Below are 19980 nucleotides of genomic sequence, written 5' to 3' on the forward strand. Positions count from 1 at the left end.
CTGGGTCCCGGCTGGCGCGTGATGGACTAAGAGCTGAGTTACAGTGTTGTGCCTGCGCTGACTTCGTGACTACGGCTGTGAGACGTGAGCGTTTGGGGAGCTGGGCCAAGGGCACACGGGGCTGCATGTACTCGATGTGCAACCTTTCCACAGTAGTTTCAAAGTGAAAAACCAGCAGCTAAAAATTTTAATTTAAAAAACGCATCTGGGTGATCACGTAGTGTGTATCTTGACAGGAGTTTGGGCCTCATGTACTTCACAGGCCTACACGACTGTCCAGAGCCCACAAACGAACACCGGAGGACGTGCTCTGCGCAGGGTTTACGTACTAAGCTCTAGCGAGTAAGACACGTGCTGAGTAGCAGGGGAAGTACGAGCTGCTGCAACCTAAAGAGCAGCACAGGGGCGAGGCGGGGCAGGGGGAGGAGGGGGTGACGGGCAGGGGAGGGGAGGGGAGGAGGGGAGGGGAGGGGAGGGGCAGGAGGGGGTGAAGCACCTCGAGCAAAGCACGAGGGTGGATCGTGGGCTGCACCGTGTAGGACGGTGGAAACTTCTCGTACAGGGGCTCAGAAGAGGTGGGGGTGAGGTCGCCGTGTGCTACCCGGATGGGCCAAGGCTGCCTGCCTGCGGGAGCCCAGAGGCAGGGGAGGAGTGGGCAGGGGAGGAGGGGGGAGGGGAAGGGGGGCAGGGGAGGGGCGGGCAGGGGAGGAGGGGGCAGGGGAGGGGCAGGCAGGGGAGGGGCAGGCAGGGGAGGGGCAGGCAGGGGTGGAGGGGGCAGGGAGGGGCGGGCACAGCGCGTGCCGCCCTGGGTAGGGGCGAGGCCGGGCACCACGGCCCTCTGGAGGGGCCCACAGGAAGCACAGGGCAGGCGTCTGCAGCCCCCGCGCCCGGCCGCCCACAGGCTGGCCCCACCGCACCCCACGGCCTCAGCAGCGCGGGCCACACGCTGCCTGCTACAAACCCGGGGTGAGCGTGCAAGCGCCTTCCCACGGGCTGGCGCCTCTGCCCGCGGGCAGGCGGCGGCCTGGGAAAAGCCCGTTGGTTCCGCTTGAGGGGGAAAGGGGGGGGTCTGAGCGTGGCCCCGGCACGCCTGGTGAAACGCACAGACGCTGCCCCCCAGCCCCTCCCGCCTTCCCCCTAAGTAAGTGGACTAAGTGGACTCGAGGCACCAAGACCCCAACTGAGGGAAGCCGAGAAACTCTGCGAGGGGACGGGATGCCCCACCGTGAGCGCTGCTCTAGCCACTGGAGATGATTTAATTATAGGTTCATAGACGTACTGCCTACTCCTATAAAGACGAATATATTATGGACTTAATGTGGAAGAGGCGGGCTATGACAACACGCCTGAGACATTTCCAGGGGCTAAGAAAGAGTAAACAGAGGCGAGCAGAGGTGGCTCAGGGTCCAGCGCCCGTTTCCCTGAGGGGAGGTCCCAGGTTCGCTTCCCGCTGCCTCCTAAAAAAACAAACAGCAAGCAGACAGATGAGAAAACCAACTGAGGGGAGCCCATGTGGCTCACTGGCTGAGCCAGGGTTCAACCCCCAGCCCCAGAACCTCAAAAAAGAAAACAGAAAGCAGCCCGTCTCGCTCACCGCCCCTGGAACCACAGGCAGGGGTCTCGGGGAAGGGCCCTTGCCCGGCTCTGCTCCGTCCCCACCGCGTCCACGGCTCCCGACGGCGTCTTCCTCTCGAGCGTTTAAGGGAGCCTGCGACCCCCAAGGCCTTGCGGGGAGGGGAGGAAGCCGGGGCTGGCTCGGGGTGGAACCGGCCCCTTCGGTTGTTTCTTTCGCCTCGAGACCGACAGGTTACGACACAGCTGCACGGAACGTCCCCCGCTCAGGAGCTCCCGTCCGGGCGAGCGGTGTCCCGCCTTCGGCCTATCTCTGTTCCCTCCTAAGCTAAGGGTTTAAAGAACGAGGAGACGACACGTGCATTCAGCCCACAGGCTCCCTGCAGCCACACGCGCGTCCCGTCAGAGCGTATCTTTATTTTACAAAAATAAAGACGCGGTTGTTCATTTGCACCGCGTCTCCCAACGCAACCCAGCTCAACGTATGGGCCTCCGTGAGCTGAGCCCAGGAGAGCTGGTGGTTCTGTTATCTGCAATGCCAAAGACGCCACGCTCGTTCAGAAGGAAAAGACGCTGCAAACGATGGGACGCCCGGCGGGCGCTTTCCTGTAACTCGGCAGAGACGGGGCGAGGCGGGAGGCAGGGGCCGCCCGAGCCTGGCAGGAAGCCCCTTGAGGGAAGCGCCCGTTCGGCTGCTGGGGGGCGGCGAGGAGAGCAGGGGCAGGCGCAGGAGAGCGCGCTCGGTGCCAGCTCCGCGGGAGGGGTAGTGCCAGGCTGGCCTCCGCCTGCGGCCGTGTCTTGCAGCTGGAGGAACCTGTTTGGACGGCCGCGGCCTCTGAGCTGCAAAAGCCGGTCATTCAAGAAACTGGCTCAAAGGCGGAGGCCGTTTCCCACGGTCCGGAACCCGGCTGTGTCACTGGGGCTCCCAAGAGGAGCTGAGCCCCGCTCTCCTTGCGTCCCCGTGGGCACCCAGGCCGCTCCCTCGGGGCCGGAGCAAACTGAGGGCGCTTGTCGGGGCCTTGGGGACGCAGCCGCGTCAGGAACGCCGCTGGGCCCCCACCGGTTCCCGAGGCTCATGGCGAGCAAAGCCGCAGCTGCCCCGTCGAGGAACTTAGCCTGTCGCTGCCGGACGCCGGGCCCAGCAGAGGCCAGAAGCGATGCTCGCTGCGGGCAGGCGAGCACATATCCACTGCGCACTTGGATGGGGTGCTGAGAGGAGGGACCCCGGAGTCTGACACAGATCCCTGCCCCGAGTGAAAATCTACTCGCGTTCTAGCAGGAACGCCTCTGCCTGGGATAACAGGTGCCAGGTGGGCACGGCTTTTGCCAAAAGCAGCGCCGCGCCCCTCGTTAATTCCCGGGAGGGGGGGCTGCAGCAGCTTGGGCAGCCGAGAGCAGTGACACCCGAGAACAGGCGGGATGGGCGAGGCACCCGGGCGGGGCAGGAGCCGACAGGGAAGAGCTACCAGGCTCAGGAGGCCCCAGCACCTGCTCTGCAGCCCTGGAAGCGGGACTCAGGAGCGCACGGCCCGTCACCTGCTCGGCCAGACCAGCTCTCGGCCACCCCAGGGGCAGTCCCGGGGGCATGGACAACGAGGAACCTCTTCTCCCAGAAAGGGGTTTCCAGCTGCCTCTTCGGGTCAGGTGGCTTCTCATCCGAAGCATCCAGAATCTACACTTATCCTCTCACATCAGGGGGCCCCCAAGGAAAACTCGCCTTCACCAAATCAGAATTTCATACCCCTGCGTGCCTCGCTCCCTGGCAGAGAGGACAGACGTGTGGCATTTGTGCTACAGAATGGAACCCGCCAGCTAGCGCACCTGCTCAGAGCACCCCACTAGGCCGTGTGCAGGTGGCGCCCGCAGAACCTCAGCGCTCTCGGCTCCGCACGGCCGGCCCGGGTGCTTCGGCCCTGGGGGTGGCCGAGCACGAGCGGGGCTGCGGGGGCTGGCGGGCAGCAGGCCCACCCGCGAGCGCGGCGCTCATCCTGCCTCCCCGCGCACACCTGCGCCTGTGCAGTCACTGACGCGCGCCTTCCCTGCTGGACATTAGAACGTCGGTCCGCATGGCGCTGTGGGGGGCTGGGGTGACGGAGAGCGCGCGCTGCCTCGGTGCCAGCTGCCGCACGGCCAGGCCGCGGCACGAGGGCGCCCGGAGACCGCGCTGTGAGCTACCACGTTACTAAAGGAAGGCTTCCGGGGAGCCCCATGGGCCCCCATGCCCATCTCCCCAAAAGCCTCCCGAGCCCAGCGCCCCACCCACGGAAGATACAGGGTTTCAACTCACTTGTCATCCTTCTCATAGATGTTGAGCCCGAGAGCATCGACTCCAAGCCAGAGGTCAGTTCCTTTCTTGTTTTTTATCTCGAAATAGTTGATGCCGTACATTTCCAGGTCCTGGGCGATCTTCAGGTACTCCAGCATCGCATTGTCTCTGTCGGGGAGAGCGAGGCGGTCGTCAGGGCACTTAGCGGTAAAGCCGCTACACTCCGTGGGATGGGCTGCAGCCGCCGCGCAGTGCGAGGGGCGACACGGCGAGGCCCGAGGCCGTGGCCAGCGCCAGCCGCCCAAGTCCAGAGGCACGGACGTCCTCCCTGGCAGGAGGCCGCCGAGTTTCACGTCCTAGGCCGGTCCTTCCCTGGGGTCCCCCACCCTCCTCCTAGGTGCATCAATGCAGACTCTGCCCCACTTTGTGTCCAGGGGCCCAAACCGTAGGCCCACTTCCGCCCGGGACAGCATGGAGGACGCTGCTAACGCGGGGCCGTGTTCCAGGCCGAAGGACCCGGCCTCTCTGTACACCTGGATCACACCACGCCCTCCTCGGGGCCTCCTAACGCCCACACTTCTCCCTCGGGACCAGTGTCGTGCCCGTTGAGACCCACTTTCTTTTATTTTATTATTTTCTCCCCTCCTCCCTGTTGTCTGCTCTCTGTGTCCATTTGCTGTGTGTTCTTCTGTGAGCGCTTCTATCCCTATGAGTGGCACCGGGAATCTGTGTTTCTTTTTGCTGCGTCATCTTGTTGTGTCAGCTCTCCGTGTGTGCGGCGCCATTCCTGGGCAGGCTGCACTTTCTTTCGAAAGCACTGGGCAGCTCTCCTTATGGGGCTCACTCCTTGTGCGTGGGGCTCCCCTACGTGGGGGACACCCGTGTGGCAGGGCACTCCTTGCACACATCAGCTCTGCGCATGGGCCAGCTCCACACGGATCAAGGAGGCCCGGGGTTTGAACCTTGGACCTCCCATGTGGTAGGTGGACACCCTAACCGCTGGGCCAAGTCCACTTCCCTAGACCCACTTTCGAAGCCTAACCAACGAGCAAGCCAGCATCTTTTTGCCTGAAGGGACAAATAATCGCCCGATTGATTGTGAACAACGCTCCCTTCTTGTCTAAGAGGAAGCACTTTAGACACACGGCTTTCCCTTCCCCTAGAACAGGAAGAGAGAAAGCTTTTAGGACCCTGAGGCTTAAATAAAATCGCCTCTTACTCCTGGCAAGGGCACCTGGCTCTGTTTAAGGGGAAAAGCCACCTGCAGCTCGCTCAATTTTCACACGGCAGCGGGCTCCCGAGGCTGCGGTTACGCGGTGGCGTCCCGCGGGCTGCCGGCCGGCCCACTCACCTGAGCATCCCGCGGTGCTCGGCGTGCCACACCTGGATGCGGTCCTCCCACTGGTCCCTGGTGAGCTTGTGCTGGTCCATGACCCTGTGGGCGGAGGGGTGCGTCAGCGCGGGCCGCGGGCCCCTGCCCACCTGCACGCGGACCCCCGCTCCCGGCGGCACGCCCAGAGAGCTCGCGCCCCGACGTCCCACGCGGAGGCACTTGTATTTGTGACCGTCACGCCGAAAGGTCTAAAGCTTCGAACATGACGAACCCCGCCCCTGTGGGTGTCCCTAAAAGGCTGACGCGGCCTTTTCTTTCAAAAGGGGGAACGGACGTGACCACCTGTGGCTGGGCCGGGTCAGGGCGTCCTCCGCTGGACGGCAGCTCGCCCCCAGCCCCGTCTGTTAGGTCCCCGTGCAGGCTGTGGCTCGGCAGAGCACCCGCGGTCCTGGCAGGGCTCCCGCTGCCCCAGAGGAGCCAGAGCCTGGCCCGGCAGGGCTCCCGCCGCCCCGGCAGGGCTCCTCCAGCCTCATGACTGCTCGCCCCGGCTGGCCGCCTCTGCTCACCTCTGGGGGATCAAGCGCTCCGAGTTGAGGTACCCGGACTTGTGCATCTCCTTGTTGTAATCGCCGAACTTGGCCTGCACGGCGTAGGAGCCCAGGAGCACGGCGGTCTCGGGCGGGCAGTAGATCTCGTCGCTGAGGATGCCCTCCTTCACTTGCAGGAAGAACAGCTTCTGGGTGATGTCCTGGATGAGCTCCTCCGACACGTCTTCCGGGTAGAACTTGGCCCGGAACTTGAACTGTAGCGGGTTCTCCTTCCGAACCTCCTGGGCCGACACCTGCCCCACGGAAGCCGCGCTCGTCACCGCGCCAGGGAGCCTCCCCCCCTTCCCAAACCCAGGCCGCTTTCCGAAGCGGGCCAGTCTCCGGAAGTGAACGTTCGCTCTGAAAGCGGCCTTTCCAGCGAGGCTGTGTCACCGGAGCCCCACTGCTCTCTCGCCCTCGGCACGAGCCTGGTGACCGCCGGCGACCGGCCGACCCCCGGCACCCCGGCCCAGGGAACCTCGGCTGTGGAAAGCCCCTCGCCTGATGACCGGGGAACTTAGCTGCAGGAATTCCCCACTCCCCCCTCCCCTCCTGACTCGAGAGGCTAACCAGGAGGAAAGCGGGGGCCTGGGGAAAGGGACACATTTTCAAAGAGTTTGGAGAAAACACACTGAGCTTACTGCTTTCACTGTAATTGCTACAGGGAGTCACCCAGTCTGTAGAACTGGAAGCTAATCTATCACGGGTTCAAACAAAGCAGCAACAGGTCCTTGCAGAAGGGTGGATGAGTCACAGGTTTATGAGATTAGCAGAGCAATGAGCCGGCCCGAGGCCGGGAGGGGACAGCCAGCAGCTATTCCCTAACAGAGCCCCATTTACGGAACCCGCACGCCTTCCGTCCAGAAAAACGTGCTCTCAAATAAAAAGAGGGTTTCGCCCTCAGAGGAGGCGGCGGGTACCCAGTCAACAGCCGGGAAATAGCGGACGTACCTTCTTATCGAGTTTCAGCCAGGTCGGAAAGCCTTTATTATCCACGTACTGGAGTCCAAAGTACCATACCTCCCGGAGGCCGATAGTCTTGACCACCTGTGAGGGCGAGGAGGGCCGGGTGAGAACCAGCACCCGCCCCGAGGCTGGCAGCCGTGGCCGCGGCTGGCTCCAGGGAGAGCACCTGGCCACTGCGCAGGACACAGGGCAGCCCCCGCACCCGCTCCCTCTACCCAGAGGCCCTTGCACCAAAGCTGTCGACAACTCAACACATCTGAGCAGATGCAGGGTTCATGCTAGACCAGCAGTGTCAGCCGGCTTCCTGGGCCCATCAGGGCGCGAGATGCATGGGAACTTGGGCCCCGGGAGGGTGGGGGGCGCGCCACGGCTCAGGGCACTGCCAAAATAGGGTCAAGGAGGCTAGGGCCTCTTCTGGCCTCTGCTTTCCAGCCAGCCGTCCCAGGACCTGCTGTTTTCAGGAAGCGGGAAGCAGCCCTGGGCAAGGCGGAACCGCTGGGGGCAGGAACCGCTGGGGGCAGGAACCGCTGGGGGCAGGAACCGCTGGGGGCAGGAACCGCTGGGGGCAGGAACCGCTGGGGGCAGGGGGTGGCGGGAGGGGGTCGCCGCGTTGCCTGGCCACGCCCGCGCCGGAGCCACGAGGCCTTCGGGAAGGCTAGGCTCTCCACGCTGGTTCCGGCAAGGCCGTCGCATTTCACGTTCTCCGCAGGACGAGAACGAGCGCCTCACGGTCCCCCGTGGAGGCAGCCCCAAGCCCGTGTGCCCCACGGACGCCTTTGAGCTGGAAAACCAACGAGGCCAGAGCTCGCTGTGGATCCTTCTAGAACAGAAGAGCTGGGCCCCAGCTGTGGCATCTCGTTTAAACCCCATGATGTGGAACGCTAAGCCCCTGAAACAGAGGGTCCCTCCTTCGAATACGTTAGAGGGAAAGGACCGAAAACACTAGAAGCGACAGTCGGGTATCTGGCATACTTGGCTGAAAGTAAAACCGGAAGTTCCAAATGAGCTCCTGGGGGAAGTGGACTTGGCCCAATGGTTAGGGCATCCGTCTACCACGTGGGAGGTCGACGGTTCAAACGCCTGGCCTCCTGACCCGTGTGGAGCTGGCCCATGCGCAGTGCTGATGTGCACAAGAAGTGCCCTGCCATGCAGGGGTGCCCCTTGCATAGGGGAGCCCCACGCGCAAGGAGTGCGCCCCGTAAGGAGAGCTGCCCAGCGTGAAAAAGTGCAGCCTGTCCAGGAATGGTGCCGCACACACGGAGAGCTGACACAGCAAGATGACGCAACAAAAAGAAACACAGATTCCCAGTGCCACTGTCAAGAATAGAAGCGGACACAGAAGAACACACAGCGAACGAACACAGAGAGCAAACAGGAGGGGAAGGGGAGAGAAATATATAAATCTTAAAAAAAAAACAAAACAAATGAGCTCCTGCGCTGGCCTGGCCTGCCCGTCGGGGACCAGATGTCCCCAAAGCTGGAGGAGTCTTCCTTCAAAGCTAAGGACTGTCCAGACCACTCCCCACTGAAAGGAAAAGCACAAAACCACAGCCAGGGCTCTTCCTCGCGAGGGTCTCCCAGGACACGTCGTGCCTTCCAATTTTGTGGTATTAAGCAGAGAAAGCAGAATTGACGAGGAAGGGGGCGACGGTGATCCTGGGAAAGGCTCCCTGCCCCCACCTTGCCAGGGTCTAACGCCTACCCCCACCTCTCTATTTGGAAAACAGGGCATTGAGCACCTGCCTTGTGGAGCACCTGCACAGGAAATCCCGCCCCACGCGTCCCCGGCTCCAGCCTTCCACCCTCCCACGCAGCTCAGCCTCGGCCAGCGCAGTGGCGTGACGTCACTTCCTGCCCACTTACTTGCCTTCCCTCTTCTACCCTGGTTATTTCCAGGCCAGGCCCCTTGGCTCATCTTCTCCATCTGCTGAGCCGTGGCAGCTCCTGTGGCCGCCCCCCTCATCGCGCAGCCAGCGGGACGCCAGGTCCTTCACTGCGGCCCGTCAGACCCGTCCACGTGCCACATGCGCCTCCTCGGAGTCCCGGCGTCCAAGGCCTCCTCCCACCCCTGTGCTTCTCCACGACGATGTTGGAATTCAACTCCCCGCGTCGGGCAGCAGAAACGACCCCGACAGGCGGCTCTGCTCCCCGCTGACCCCCGGTGGAGGCGGGCAGCGGTCAGCAAGGGCTTTGGCCGCGGGATCCCGCCTGCTCGCTTCCGGCCGCCTCGGGAACTTGGGCGGTCCGCCCCGTCGGGAAGCCGAGCCATCCTTCCCGCTCTGCCCGACCCAGGCATCGGCATTCTAGGGTCCTGGGTTCAGGGGTGGGGAGAGCGGGGGCTGGACGACAGCCCCGGCCTCTGACCTACTCAGGGGCCAGCGACCCGGTGAGGGCAAACAGGGCCTGGGGCGAGGCCCCTGGACCGCACGCTCTGCCAGCGCAGGCAGCGAGGGGGAGATGGGTCCCCGTGAAGCCTGAGCCCCGGAAGGGAAAGCAACCCAGCTACCTGGGGTCTGGGGGCCACTGCAGGCGGGATGGCGGGGACTGGAAGCCGCTGCCCTGGCGCAAGACCCCTTGCCCCAGCCCCTGTCCCGCTCACCAGCGAGGAGGGTGGCAGCTTGTCTGGGTGGATTAAGAAACGTGTCTCCAGACAGACAAACAGAACGAGGGCTCAGGCAGCAGAGTGCACCCTGCTTTGGCCCCATGAGCTGCAGGGCACCCCGTTCTCTCTGACCCTCTGTGTCCTCTTTTTTTTTTTTTTTTTTTTAAGATTTATTTATTTCTCTCTCCCTCCCCCCTCCACCCTGGCTGTCTGTTCTCTGTGTCTATTTGCTGCATCTTCTTTGTCTGCTTCTGTTGTTGTCAGTGGCACAGGAATCTGTGTTTCTTTCTGTTGCGTCATCTTGCTGTGTCAGCTCTCCGTGTGTGCGGCTCCACTCCTGGGCAGGCTGCACTTTCTTCCGCGCTGGGCAGCTCTCCTTACGGGGCGCACTCCTCGCACGTGGGGCTCCCCTACGTGGAGACGCCCCTGTGTGGCAGGGCGCTGCTTGCGCGCATCAGCACTGCACATGGGCCAGCTCCACACGGGTCAAGGAGGCCCGGGGTTTGAACCAAGGACCTCCCATGTGGTTGGTGGACACCCTAACCACTGGGCTAAGTCCGCTGCCCCGTGTCCTCATTTTAACACAAAAGGGGTCTGACCAAGTCATTTCCAAGGTCCGCTAGGACCTGCACATGTGCAGGCTGCGTGGGTGTGAGAAATGAAACACCGCCTCTAGCAGAGCGCCCTGTGACCCAGGTGCGGGCATGGGGAAGAGGGAAGGGCAGGAGGCTGGGCCAGCGGGGGAGAACCACGCCGCTTCCTCTGCCGGTGCTAGAGCACACTTGTCTTGGCACATGGCTGAGATTTAGAGAAGCCGTCTTGGGAGCCGTGATCAGCCTGAGACCCGGCCGCGCTGTGGCTGCGGCGTATTGACTCAAGGGAGCTTTGCTGTCCCGGGTGGGGAGAGAACGCCGTGGAATTCCACTGGGATGTGCGGTTAACGATCTCTGGGGTAATCTGCAGCCAGGGCTCATCAACCCTTGGCATGCTGAGTGGACTCATGTATTTAGCACTTTTTAAATAACCCACGGTGACGGAGCTCAGGGTCCAATTTTTCTGCGCCCGTGAAACGCGGCCCCACTGTACAATCTGAAAACTGGAAAAACACCTGGCTCAGGGCCAATGCAAGCACCGGCCGAATGCAGGTTTTTGGTGTTTAGGAATACGTGGAGTTTTGTCTGCATGCTGCCCCGGGGCTGAGGCTGGGATAATCCCGCGGAAGCACGCGGCTCCGCGCCAGCACCTGGACGTGCAGGCACCAGCCCTGCCGTGGGCACGCAGGGGCGAGGGCCTCAGAAACCGAGCACAAGCCCCGCTTCTCCGCCCCTGCCCCTCCCCCAGGCCCGACAGGGACAGGAGCGGACCCGGCAAGAGCCTTTAGCTCAGGCACGACCAACGCCTTCGCCGGTCTCCGCAGGCAGCTCTGGGAAAGCAGGAGAGAGGAATGGGACGGTGGGGCCAAGGGAAGCTCAGGGGCACCGTCAAATGTTCTCCAACTGGTTCAGTTTTCCCACTTATCCTAACTAGCGCTCCCATCCCGGTTTTTTAAAAAAGGTACTTGAAAAAATAAAATAAAATAAAAAGGTGCTGAGATGCAGGGGGCAGCAGAGCACACCACCCACTTACAGGTCGGGGCGCCTGGGCACACGACGGGCTGGAGGCCCCCCACCCCCGCCACGCTCAGCTTCCTGGGCTCCGCTTCCTGGGCGAAGTCTGCACTTGGGTCACACCCACCAGCTGGAGGCCAGCACCCGGCACCCCACGCCCCGCTCCCCAGGGCGGGCCAGGGTGCTGCCTCAGAAGGCCAGCCACTTTCCGGGAGGGAGGGCTGTGGCCCAGCTTGGGTGGGATCCGTGGTTTCTGAGCTCACTAAGGCTCTCCTTCCCGGGGCCCCGTCACCCGCCCAGGGGCCCCGTCCCACGCCCCGTCACCCACCCCCCGTCACCACCCAGGCCTCCAGACTTGGCGCTGGAGCCCAGGAGGGAGGGTGTGGCCTGGAGAACCCACCCAGCCCAGGAAAGAACCAGCCGCCCTTCCTGGAGCTGGGGGCTGCTCCAAGTGGTCAGTGGTCAGCGCGGCCACCTCTCACCAAGGCCCCCTGCTCGCCTCCAGGTCTCAAGAGCACGCAGGGTGCAGCCACGTCCTGCACGGCCCACCCAAAGGAGCGCTCCATAACCCCTGAGGAGGCGCCTGTGCTGGGGGAGGCGGCCCGGGTTGCTGGCTAGAAGCACAACGGCCCCCCCCCCGTAGCCCCCCCACACCCCTCCCCACCCCAGGGGCTCATGTCTGAACTTGCTGCAGAAGAGTGTGTGTGTGGCGGGTAAGAGACAGCGGCTGCGGACCTAAAGGCACCCAGGAAAAGCACAGGGTGCACGGGACCACCGCCGCTCGCCGGCGGAGCCGGGGGCTTCCACGGAAGGCATGGGGGGCGGGCTACGGCCCCTGGGCCAGAGCGAGCTGCTGACGGGTTTCGCGGCCCGTGAGCGAGAGCGGGCTTTCCGTTCTAAGAGGCTGGAAGAGGGGGCTGTGTGGAAACAGCGGCCACGAATAGACAGGCCGGCTCGCGCCCGTAGTTTACGAGGGCAGAGCGGGCAGCTGGGCTGGCCGTCCGTCTGGCGATGATTACCATCCAGCCCTTTACAGGGGAAGCCGTGACCTGCGACGAGGAGCAAAGCCAAATAAAAGCCAGCACCCGGTGTTCGGTCACCCTCCGGCCGGGAAAAAAACTCAGAAACTGAGATTAAAAACCGTATTTCCTAAAAAGTAAGATTCTGCCAACTACTGATGGCGTTCTAGACTATTTAATTAAAATCTCCTGATTTTGAAAGGGGGTCTTGACGCGTTCTCTAAATCCTCACTTCTCCTTTTCACGGCTGCTCAAGCGCAACCACCTAGAAATAAGACGGGGTCCCGACCAAGGCGACCTGGAGCCCCTCCACCCAGCAAGCGGCAAGAGTTTTTCTCTGGGGTGGACGAGGGCCCGGGGCAGGGGCGCCAGAGCCGGCCTGGGCCACCGAGCCCCTTCAGAGCCCCCCGCCAGGTGGGGTAAATTCCTCACCTCAGGACAGGTAGCATGTGCATGCCCTGGGAAGGCCTCGGGCGAGAGCCGTTACCTGCCCCAAGCTGCCCCCCCACCTCCCTCAGGTGAGGCACCTGCTCCAGAGCCGCCCCTGCCCCCAGGAGAGGCCGGGCAGAGGCAGGCGCCTTCCCCGCCAGAGGGCGAGCCCTAAACTCGGGCCTAGACCACGCGCCTGCAGCCCCGCTCCTCCCTCGGAGCCCCCCGCCGTTAGAGGCGACCGAAGCCCCCCGAGCTGCCGCTCCCTCTGCACGCCGCTTAAGCAGCTCCACAGCACGACGCACGGCCCGGCGGGGTCAAAGGTCGTCTTCCTCCCGCTTCCCAGCCAAGACACACGCAGGTGAGAGGACGCCAGACTGTTCACGCCTACTTAGCTTGCTTTCTCATGTGCTGATGGGGTGGAAGAGGAGAGTGTGTGGTAGGGGTGGGCCCCCCGAAATAAACGAGGCAGGCCCCAGAAGGCTGACGCCACGCAACTGTGGCATGGCCGAGTCTGCAGCCCTCGGCCAACTGACCAGAGAGCAGGAGGCTGCAGGGCAGAGAGTCCAGGGAGGGAGGGCAGAGGCCTGCAGGGCCACCACGGACCCGGCGCGCGAGGGTGGCCGAAGCCGCGCACGCCACCCAGCCTCCCCCGAACGCCCCCTCCGCCCCCTCCCGCGCTGGCAGGGCCGCCCCCCGCGAGTGACTCCTCCCCACAGCGGGTGGAACGGCCGCCCCGGGGGAGGAGGGCAGGCGAACTCGGCACCCGCCATCCCGGCACGCAGGCACCCACCTGGTCGAAGAGCTGCTTGCCGGTGGTGTTGGGCTGGATGGCGAACTCCAGCTCCGCGTCCATCGTGGTGACGCGCACGTTGATCTGGAAGAGAAGGACATGGGTCACGCTCCACCGCGGGCCTCTCCCTCTCCCCGCGCTCCCGTCCTCACGCCCGGGGCACGCGTGCCGGTCACGGCGAGGGCGGCCCCGGGAGCCCGCCGGGATGGAGCTGCCGCCTGCCCCAGGGAGCACGCGCGTCTCGTGCCCCGGCCCCAGCCGCCCCCAGAGCCCCCGGCACACCGAGCGCCCTTCCTCTGCTCCTGCTGCTCCCCGCTGTTCCCCTCCTGAAACCTCGTGCTGCGGTGGGGAGTGAGGAGAGGGGAGCTGGGCCGCCACAGGACCGTCAGGAGCGCCAGGGTGAAGGGGCTGAGGGTGGAGGCAGAATACACCGGAGCAACTCGCTGCCGTGATTACAGAGTGGAAACGGGGCAAACTGCTTGTAAAATTAAAAGTAAAAGCAAGGGAAGCGGACTTGGCCCAGTGGCTAGGGCGTCCGCCCACCACATGGGAGGTCCGCGGTTCAAACCCCGGGCCTCCTGACCCGTGTGGAGCTGGCCCATGCGCAGTGCTGATGCGCGCAAGGAGTGCCCTGCCATGCAGGGGTGTCCCCCGTGTAGGGGAGCCCCACGCGCAAGGAGTGCACCCCGTAAGGAGAGCCGCCCAGCGCGAAAGAAGGTGCAGCCTGCCCAGGAATTGCGCTGCACACACGGAGAGCTGACACAGCAAGATGACGCAACAAAAAGAAACAGATTCCCGGTGCTGTTGCTAAGGATAGAAGCAATCACAGAAGAACACATAGCGAATGGACACAGAGAGCAGACAACTGGGGGAGAGAAATAAATAAATCTTTAAAAAGAAAACGAAACAAAAAACACAAAAGTAAAACCAAGGGACACATACCCCGTTCACAGAAATGAGAAACAGACAAAAGGTGGAAGTAAAACGCAGACACGGAAATGCCACCAAGGTGGTCAGGCCGTGGGGAGCTGTGGTGGTGATGGGGGGCTCTAAAACGTTGCTAACAAAGCTGGAGAGTCAAAAACATCTCAAGGTCGTCCTCAAGTTCATCACTCGAGAAAATGCAGAGTCACTGGCACAGGGAAGCGTTCGAATCAGGCTCTTTCCCACCGTCCCGTGGGGCACTGCCACAGCTGCGTGCCGGCGCCTGGCGCAGGCCGCCTGCTGAGAAACGCCTGCTCCTCGCCGTTTTCCAGGTGAGACAGACAGGTCCCCAGCACGGAGGAACTTTGCCGGCAGACGACACAACACACGCATTAAGTGCTCTCTATACCCATATTGGAGGAATAAAGCTGGTCCTTGAGAAAGGTTTCCCTCACTTTTAGTCCGTGATCAGAGACACTCAGCCGGTATAAAGTTCTGACTGAAATGATTAAAGAGGTGTCGGTTTCCAGATTCCTACAAAGTTTTCCCCAAACCCAAGTCCACAATTTAAAAGAACTGAAGTTTACCGAGAAGCACGAGCAGGTATTTATATTTTAAATTTCTTTCATTTCCTGTCGGCAATGATTTAACTAAAACACCCACCATTTGTGAAGTGTAGAATAAAGGAAGTATTACTCTCCATTATGGTTCTAAGGGCGCCTATTAGAGATGGGAAACCAAGTCACAAAGCCAGTATTCCCAATTACGTCCTCATAAGCCAACGACGACATCTCACACCCACAGCTGCAGTGGGGGGTGACAAACGCCGCGCCTTAGATACGCTGATCTGACTTCCTTCCTCCATTATCACCAACTCAGAGCTGCTGAAAAGTGGGGACTTAAGGCCACAGGCTGGTGAAGACAAAGACGCCAGGCTCCAAGCAGCGGCAACTTCACAGGCAACGCCTGCTCCTGACCGCTTCTCAACCTGAGGACAGCGAGAAAAGGTCCCTTCCCGAAACCAAAGCTAGTAACGTAAAAAGGTAGCAACGACCATTCCGTAAACGAGTAACAGGAATTTAGAATTAAGGGTGTTAAGGTCCAGGGTCAGGTTTCTGGATTTGACTCAAAGTTCACACGACTCTCAGACAAGCAAATGACAAGGAAAAGGACGGCGTGGCCGAGGTCGGCTCTGGAGGCCCAGCGGGAGGGAGAAGGAGCGCCCTTCAGGTTTGGCTGCCTGAGCAGGTCTGCAGAGCCTCTCTAGGACTCTCGGTGCAGGGTTGGGAACCGGCCTCGGACGCGCCAACACGAGCCACCCCGCCAGGCGTCGGCTGGCCTTTCTCCACGTGCTGCGGCACCCGCGGGAAACCACGGTTCTGCCAAGCGCGGGCCAAGATGGCAGCCCGAGTGGCAGGCAGGGCACCCCTGGATTCCAGCGGGCAAGAGAATCGGGGCTGCCCCCCACGGCCCCGACCAGGGGCCCTGGCAAAGGCAATACCCCCTAGGCCTGGGGACACCCCACGACTTTTATTTTAAGGGGATCAAGGTCATTTTAATCAATCCACGCGCATACTCGTTTACAGCAACCGCTCTTCACCTTTATACCGTGGCTTAGGAAGCCCACGTCCACCGAGGTCCGTGGGGCGTGCCAGCTGCCACGCTCTCGCAGGAAAGCCCTTCGGGGGGCCGCAGAACGCTCAGCACCTGTGAGCCCCCCTGCTGGCTGCAGGTGCCCCCCGGAGCTGACACCTAAAAGTCCCGTCTCCCCGTTTCCAAAGGCTCCCTGGAAAGCAGGGGCTCTGCCCCGGATGAAGGACCTTCATCCAGAACAGGGGACTGGGAGCTGGAACGGAAACGCAAAACATACTCTTGAGGGGCCGTGCTGGCGCGGGCGTGATCTAGTTACTCAAGAATACCCAGTGCAGTGTGGGCTTAGTAAGGCGTCCGTGATTTTTACCTGACTGGCAGAGGGGTCCGTGGAAGGAGAAGGTTAAGAGCCCCTGCTCCACGCCACCTAAAGAGCGCCTTCCTCAGAAAGGCCAGCAACCTTATTTTCAACTTCCAGAGATCTTAAATCTCTGAAATATAGCATCGCCTTTTATCAAGGTTTAAGACAAAGCTCCACTTGTACACAGATTTTGCTCCACTTCTCCAGGGGCTTACAAGGAACTGGGCTGCAGCAACGAGGACCCATTCAAACGCCAGCTCTCCCCTTCGCTAGCCTTGTGTGCTGTTTCCATGGCAAGCAACTGAATTCCAAGGGCTTGCTCGGCAGGCTGGGGCTTGCGTTTGATGGTGCCGTAGAACTAAAGGGGACGGCGTGGGCCTGCTGCACAGGAGGGGGTCCCAGGGCCGCGGGCGAGCAGGTGGGAAGGCTGGAGAAAGGGGGCATGGCCTGCGCTTCCTTGACTGGGGACTTCTCCCTAGATCGCACGCCTTTATCAAAGACAACATTCACCGAAGGCAGCAAAATGACCCAGCTGGCTATGGTCCTGGATATAGCACGCAGTTAGTCATTTTAAATCTGGCAAAAAAAATACAGCGTTTGTCTTAGGTTTGCCCAAATACTAAAAAAAAAAAAAAAACTTTTTAGCATTTGCCTTGCTGGAAGGAGGGAGAGGGTGGTGATAAAAATTGGATTTTGCTAATGCGCTCCCCAGACCCATGTGGTTACTAGCACAGAACTGAACGAGTGGTGTTTTCCCTCCAAACGCCGCTCCATTGGAGGTCCAGACCCGAGGCACACTGAGCGTTCTAAAATGTCAAAGCCAACGTCATCATACACTAGCATTTTTAATGAAAACTAAATGAGTTATGCAAATAGGGCTCCACTGATCAAAAATAACAGGGTCTACACTACATCAGTTTTAGAGTGAGATGGCTTTTGCTGGACACAAGTCAAGGAAATTCTGGAATAGAAGATGCCTGGACTTCAAGGAAAGGGAAGTTCTAAAGAACGTGCATTTCCACACTGATCAGATTCACCAGAAACTTTATTCTTCTTTGCTCTGGAGTCATTTTCCGCAACAGGAGAGATGGATTTCTGATGTGTTTCTAGAATAGGACTATAAGCTACTAGCCTGTGGATTTTTCAAGAGACAAATGCCTAAACACAAAACCAGGAATGAACTGAGCTTAATTTTTTAAAAAAGGAATAAAACTGGCCAGTAAGACTCAAAGTTTAAGCGGAATTCCGAACATTTTCTTTTCATGAACTGGGACACAGGAACTGTAGCAGGCACGGGACCGCAGGACTCCGGTATGTTCCACGGCAGGGCTGAGCGCCTCCACGAGTCTGTGCTTTAAGGGAGCTGATGAGCCGGTCACTGTGAATCTCCTCTACTCCTCACTGGCCATGCTTCCAGAAGCCCCAGAATCTTTTAGGCTTCTACTTTGCTCTTACTACACAAGGCCAGTGTGTGTTGAAGGACCGTGGTACTTACAGCTCGCTGTCGTGGCCGCCCGCTACCAGGCCCCTTAGACGCCTTTGGGAGTCACTGACCTACGGATGCCAATTAAGCAGGTGCACAGGGCACCAAGGTGGGCTCCGTGGAGAAAGCAATCCCGCCCCTGCACTTGGGGTGCTGACGATTTAACAAATGTGGTTTACCCCCACTCTTCGTGCACTGTCGCAGTCCAGTGGTCCAGATACGGCTCATCTCTGGCAGCTTCCTGGGTCTCGGCCCAGGACCTTTTATTTTTAAAGCCACCCAAGTGATTTTGAGGATGGGCCAGATTTGGGGACCAGTGGAATAGGAGGAGCCTGGGGGCTGGGGCGCCTGGGCTGGAGAACTGCCTCGAGGACCCTGATCAGCAGTATTTCCTCCCAGCAGGCCTCGTGAGGACTTGGAGAACTGCTCTGGAATGCCGGGTTAAAGTCCATGGATCTGTGACACGAGGTGTGGCGCGGCATGTGCTGTGGGAGAGCTAGGGGGACAGGGACGTGCCGGCGCACCTTAGGGGACCACGAGCCGGAGGACGGGGGCGAGGCCAGAACCATGGGCTGGCGCTACGAGGAAGGCACCGAGCAGGACACTTAGAGCGGTCAGTAGACCGCTGGCGCGGGCGGGGAGCTCACCCCTTTTCAGGGTCCCGGGCAGGGAACCGAGTTCTCGGACGGACAAAAGGATGAGCGAAGTGCTCCAAGGCAATGGGCAGCTATTTCAAACAGAACCCAGGAACACCTGATTGCATCCAGACCAAGTCTTCGCCCCAAATAAACCCCAGGCCCCTTGGCCCACACCCCAGGGCCGAGGCATCGCGGTACAGCAGGCGGCAGGCAGGAACCGCGCCTGGCCGGGGCAGCCATGCAGCCGTCCGGCCGTCCCCGCACGGGCCCGCGGTCCGGGGAGAGCCTCTTCACCCCGGTGTTCTGGAATTCCAACCCTAACATTCCAGATCAAGCAGGCCCTGGCGTGGCCTCTGCCGCCACCGGATTCCGAGGCTGCGCCGTCCCAAAGCGCCTGACCTTCAAAGGGGACAGAAAAGGTGTGGGTTTTGGGGATGTTCAGGTCCAATCAGCCTGGGAATGGCTAATTAGGGTTGTCTTTTTCTTTCACTGAAAGGCTTCGTGCATCTTTGCTATGTTCAAGCAACTTGTGAAATCCCGGGGCGCCCCGTGGACTAGGGTGCCCCCAGGGGGCCCTGCCACGGCTTCGTCCACGGACCCTCCCAAGGGGCCAGCATTTTCCAGAACACGCTCTGGAAAAAGCCTGACTGCTGAGCCTTTCCGGTTTAACAAAATCCTTGCATTCAATGACTATATATCCATATCCCGAGGATGCTGAAATTTGGAACTACAAATTAGTTGACACATTTTTCCCACCAAAATCACTCACGTTCATTCAGGTATTAACTTTTGCTATGATTTTATCAAAATGGTGTCTAAAAGGGCCTCTAAGGGTTTGAAAAATGTGAAAGAAAAAGATACTGGATTTGACAACAAATATTCTATCTTACTCTTAAGCCACGAAGGATGGCTGAATTTTTTGCTAGGTCAAATTATGTTTTAGCTCTTTTCCTCGTTCTGGTGAATAAATCTAGTTATGCAAATTTTCCTTGGGGGACTGTCCATTTCAACAGTTGAAACTTGGTTTAAGATTGATTGCCTCCCCAATCACAGACACTTTCTACAGAATGATGCCAAACTTAGTACTAAAAGCTGGAGAGGAGGTTAAAGTCCAAGGTCAATTTCTCCACACCTTCCACAGGTAAGGGACTCTCTTCTTGGACAAGGCAACCAGAATTAATTTAGTGGTCAGCACTCTCTGAGAGCAAGGGGGACGGGGGAAAGAAGACAATCGCAGCGGCTTTCTCATGTACTAAGCAATCAGAGAAGCACGTTGAATAGAAGGAAAATGTAAATGGTAACATATGACTGTTTGGATTTCAGGCAGTGGATTTCATGATAACAGATTAATCTCTATATTATCACACCTTCAACTGCTCAAAAACTAGTTGGCGTGGAATATCCAGCTACCACTGACATTCCGTGACCTTTCATAATCTCTGAAAATGTCACTGCTGTTTTTCAACATTCCAGCCCTCTTCCAGAGGTGCCACTTCAGCAACTTCTAACAGCTATCAAATATTTGGATAAGACCTTTCGAATACTCAGAAACACTCTGATAGGAAAGAGACACAGCGAACTTTCTCCCACAGATGGGAAGAGAAAAACTGGGCAGAACAAGAAAAAACTCTTACCATTGATAAACAAGCTTTTAAAATGGACTTAAGATGCTACTTGGGCCACTTAATTGAGGAGCTGGAGAGACAACTCTGATACCAAGTCGTGTACTCTTTTAATAACTTTGAGATAATTTACACGCCCTAAAATTCATCTGTTTAAAGTGCACAATTCAGTGGCTTTTAGTATATTC

At 59.9% G+C, this 19980-nt stretch overlaps 1 protein-coding gene across 1 annotated transcript in view; it reads right to left on the reverse strand.

The window, feature by feature from the left end:
• Nucleotides 1-19980, reverse strand: part of EZR (ezrin) — a 44764-nt gene that overhangs the window by 10824 nt on the left and 13960 nt on the right. Inside the window, exons 3-7 of the mRNA XM_058289643.2 lie at nt 13175-13258; nt 6710-6805; nt 5738-6012; nt 5190-5273; nt 3860-4006 (exon numbers count right to left, since the gene is read on the reverse strand). Coding sequence (XP_058145626.1) covers nt 3860-4006; nt 5190-5273; nt 5738-6012; nt 6710-6805; nt 13175-13258 — 686 coding nt within the window. The remainder of the gene's footprint in view (nt 1-3859; nt 4007-5189; nt 5274-5737; nt 6013-6709; nt 6806-13174; nt 13259-19980) is intronic.

Source organism: Dasypus novemcinctus, chromosome 28 (assembly GCF_030445035.2).
Source record: "Dasypus novemcinctus isolate mDasNov1 chromosome 28, mDasNov1.1.hap2, whole genome shotgun sequence".
Lineage (NCBI taxonomy): Eukaryota > Metazoa > Chordata > Mammalia > Cingulata > Dasypodidae > Dasypus > Dasypus novemcinctus.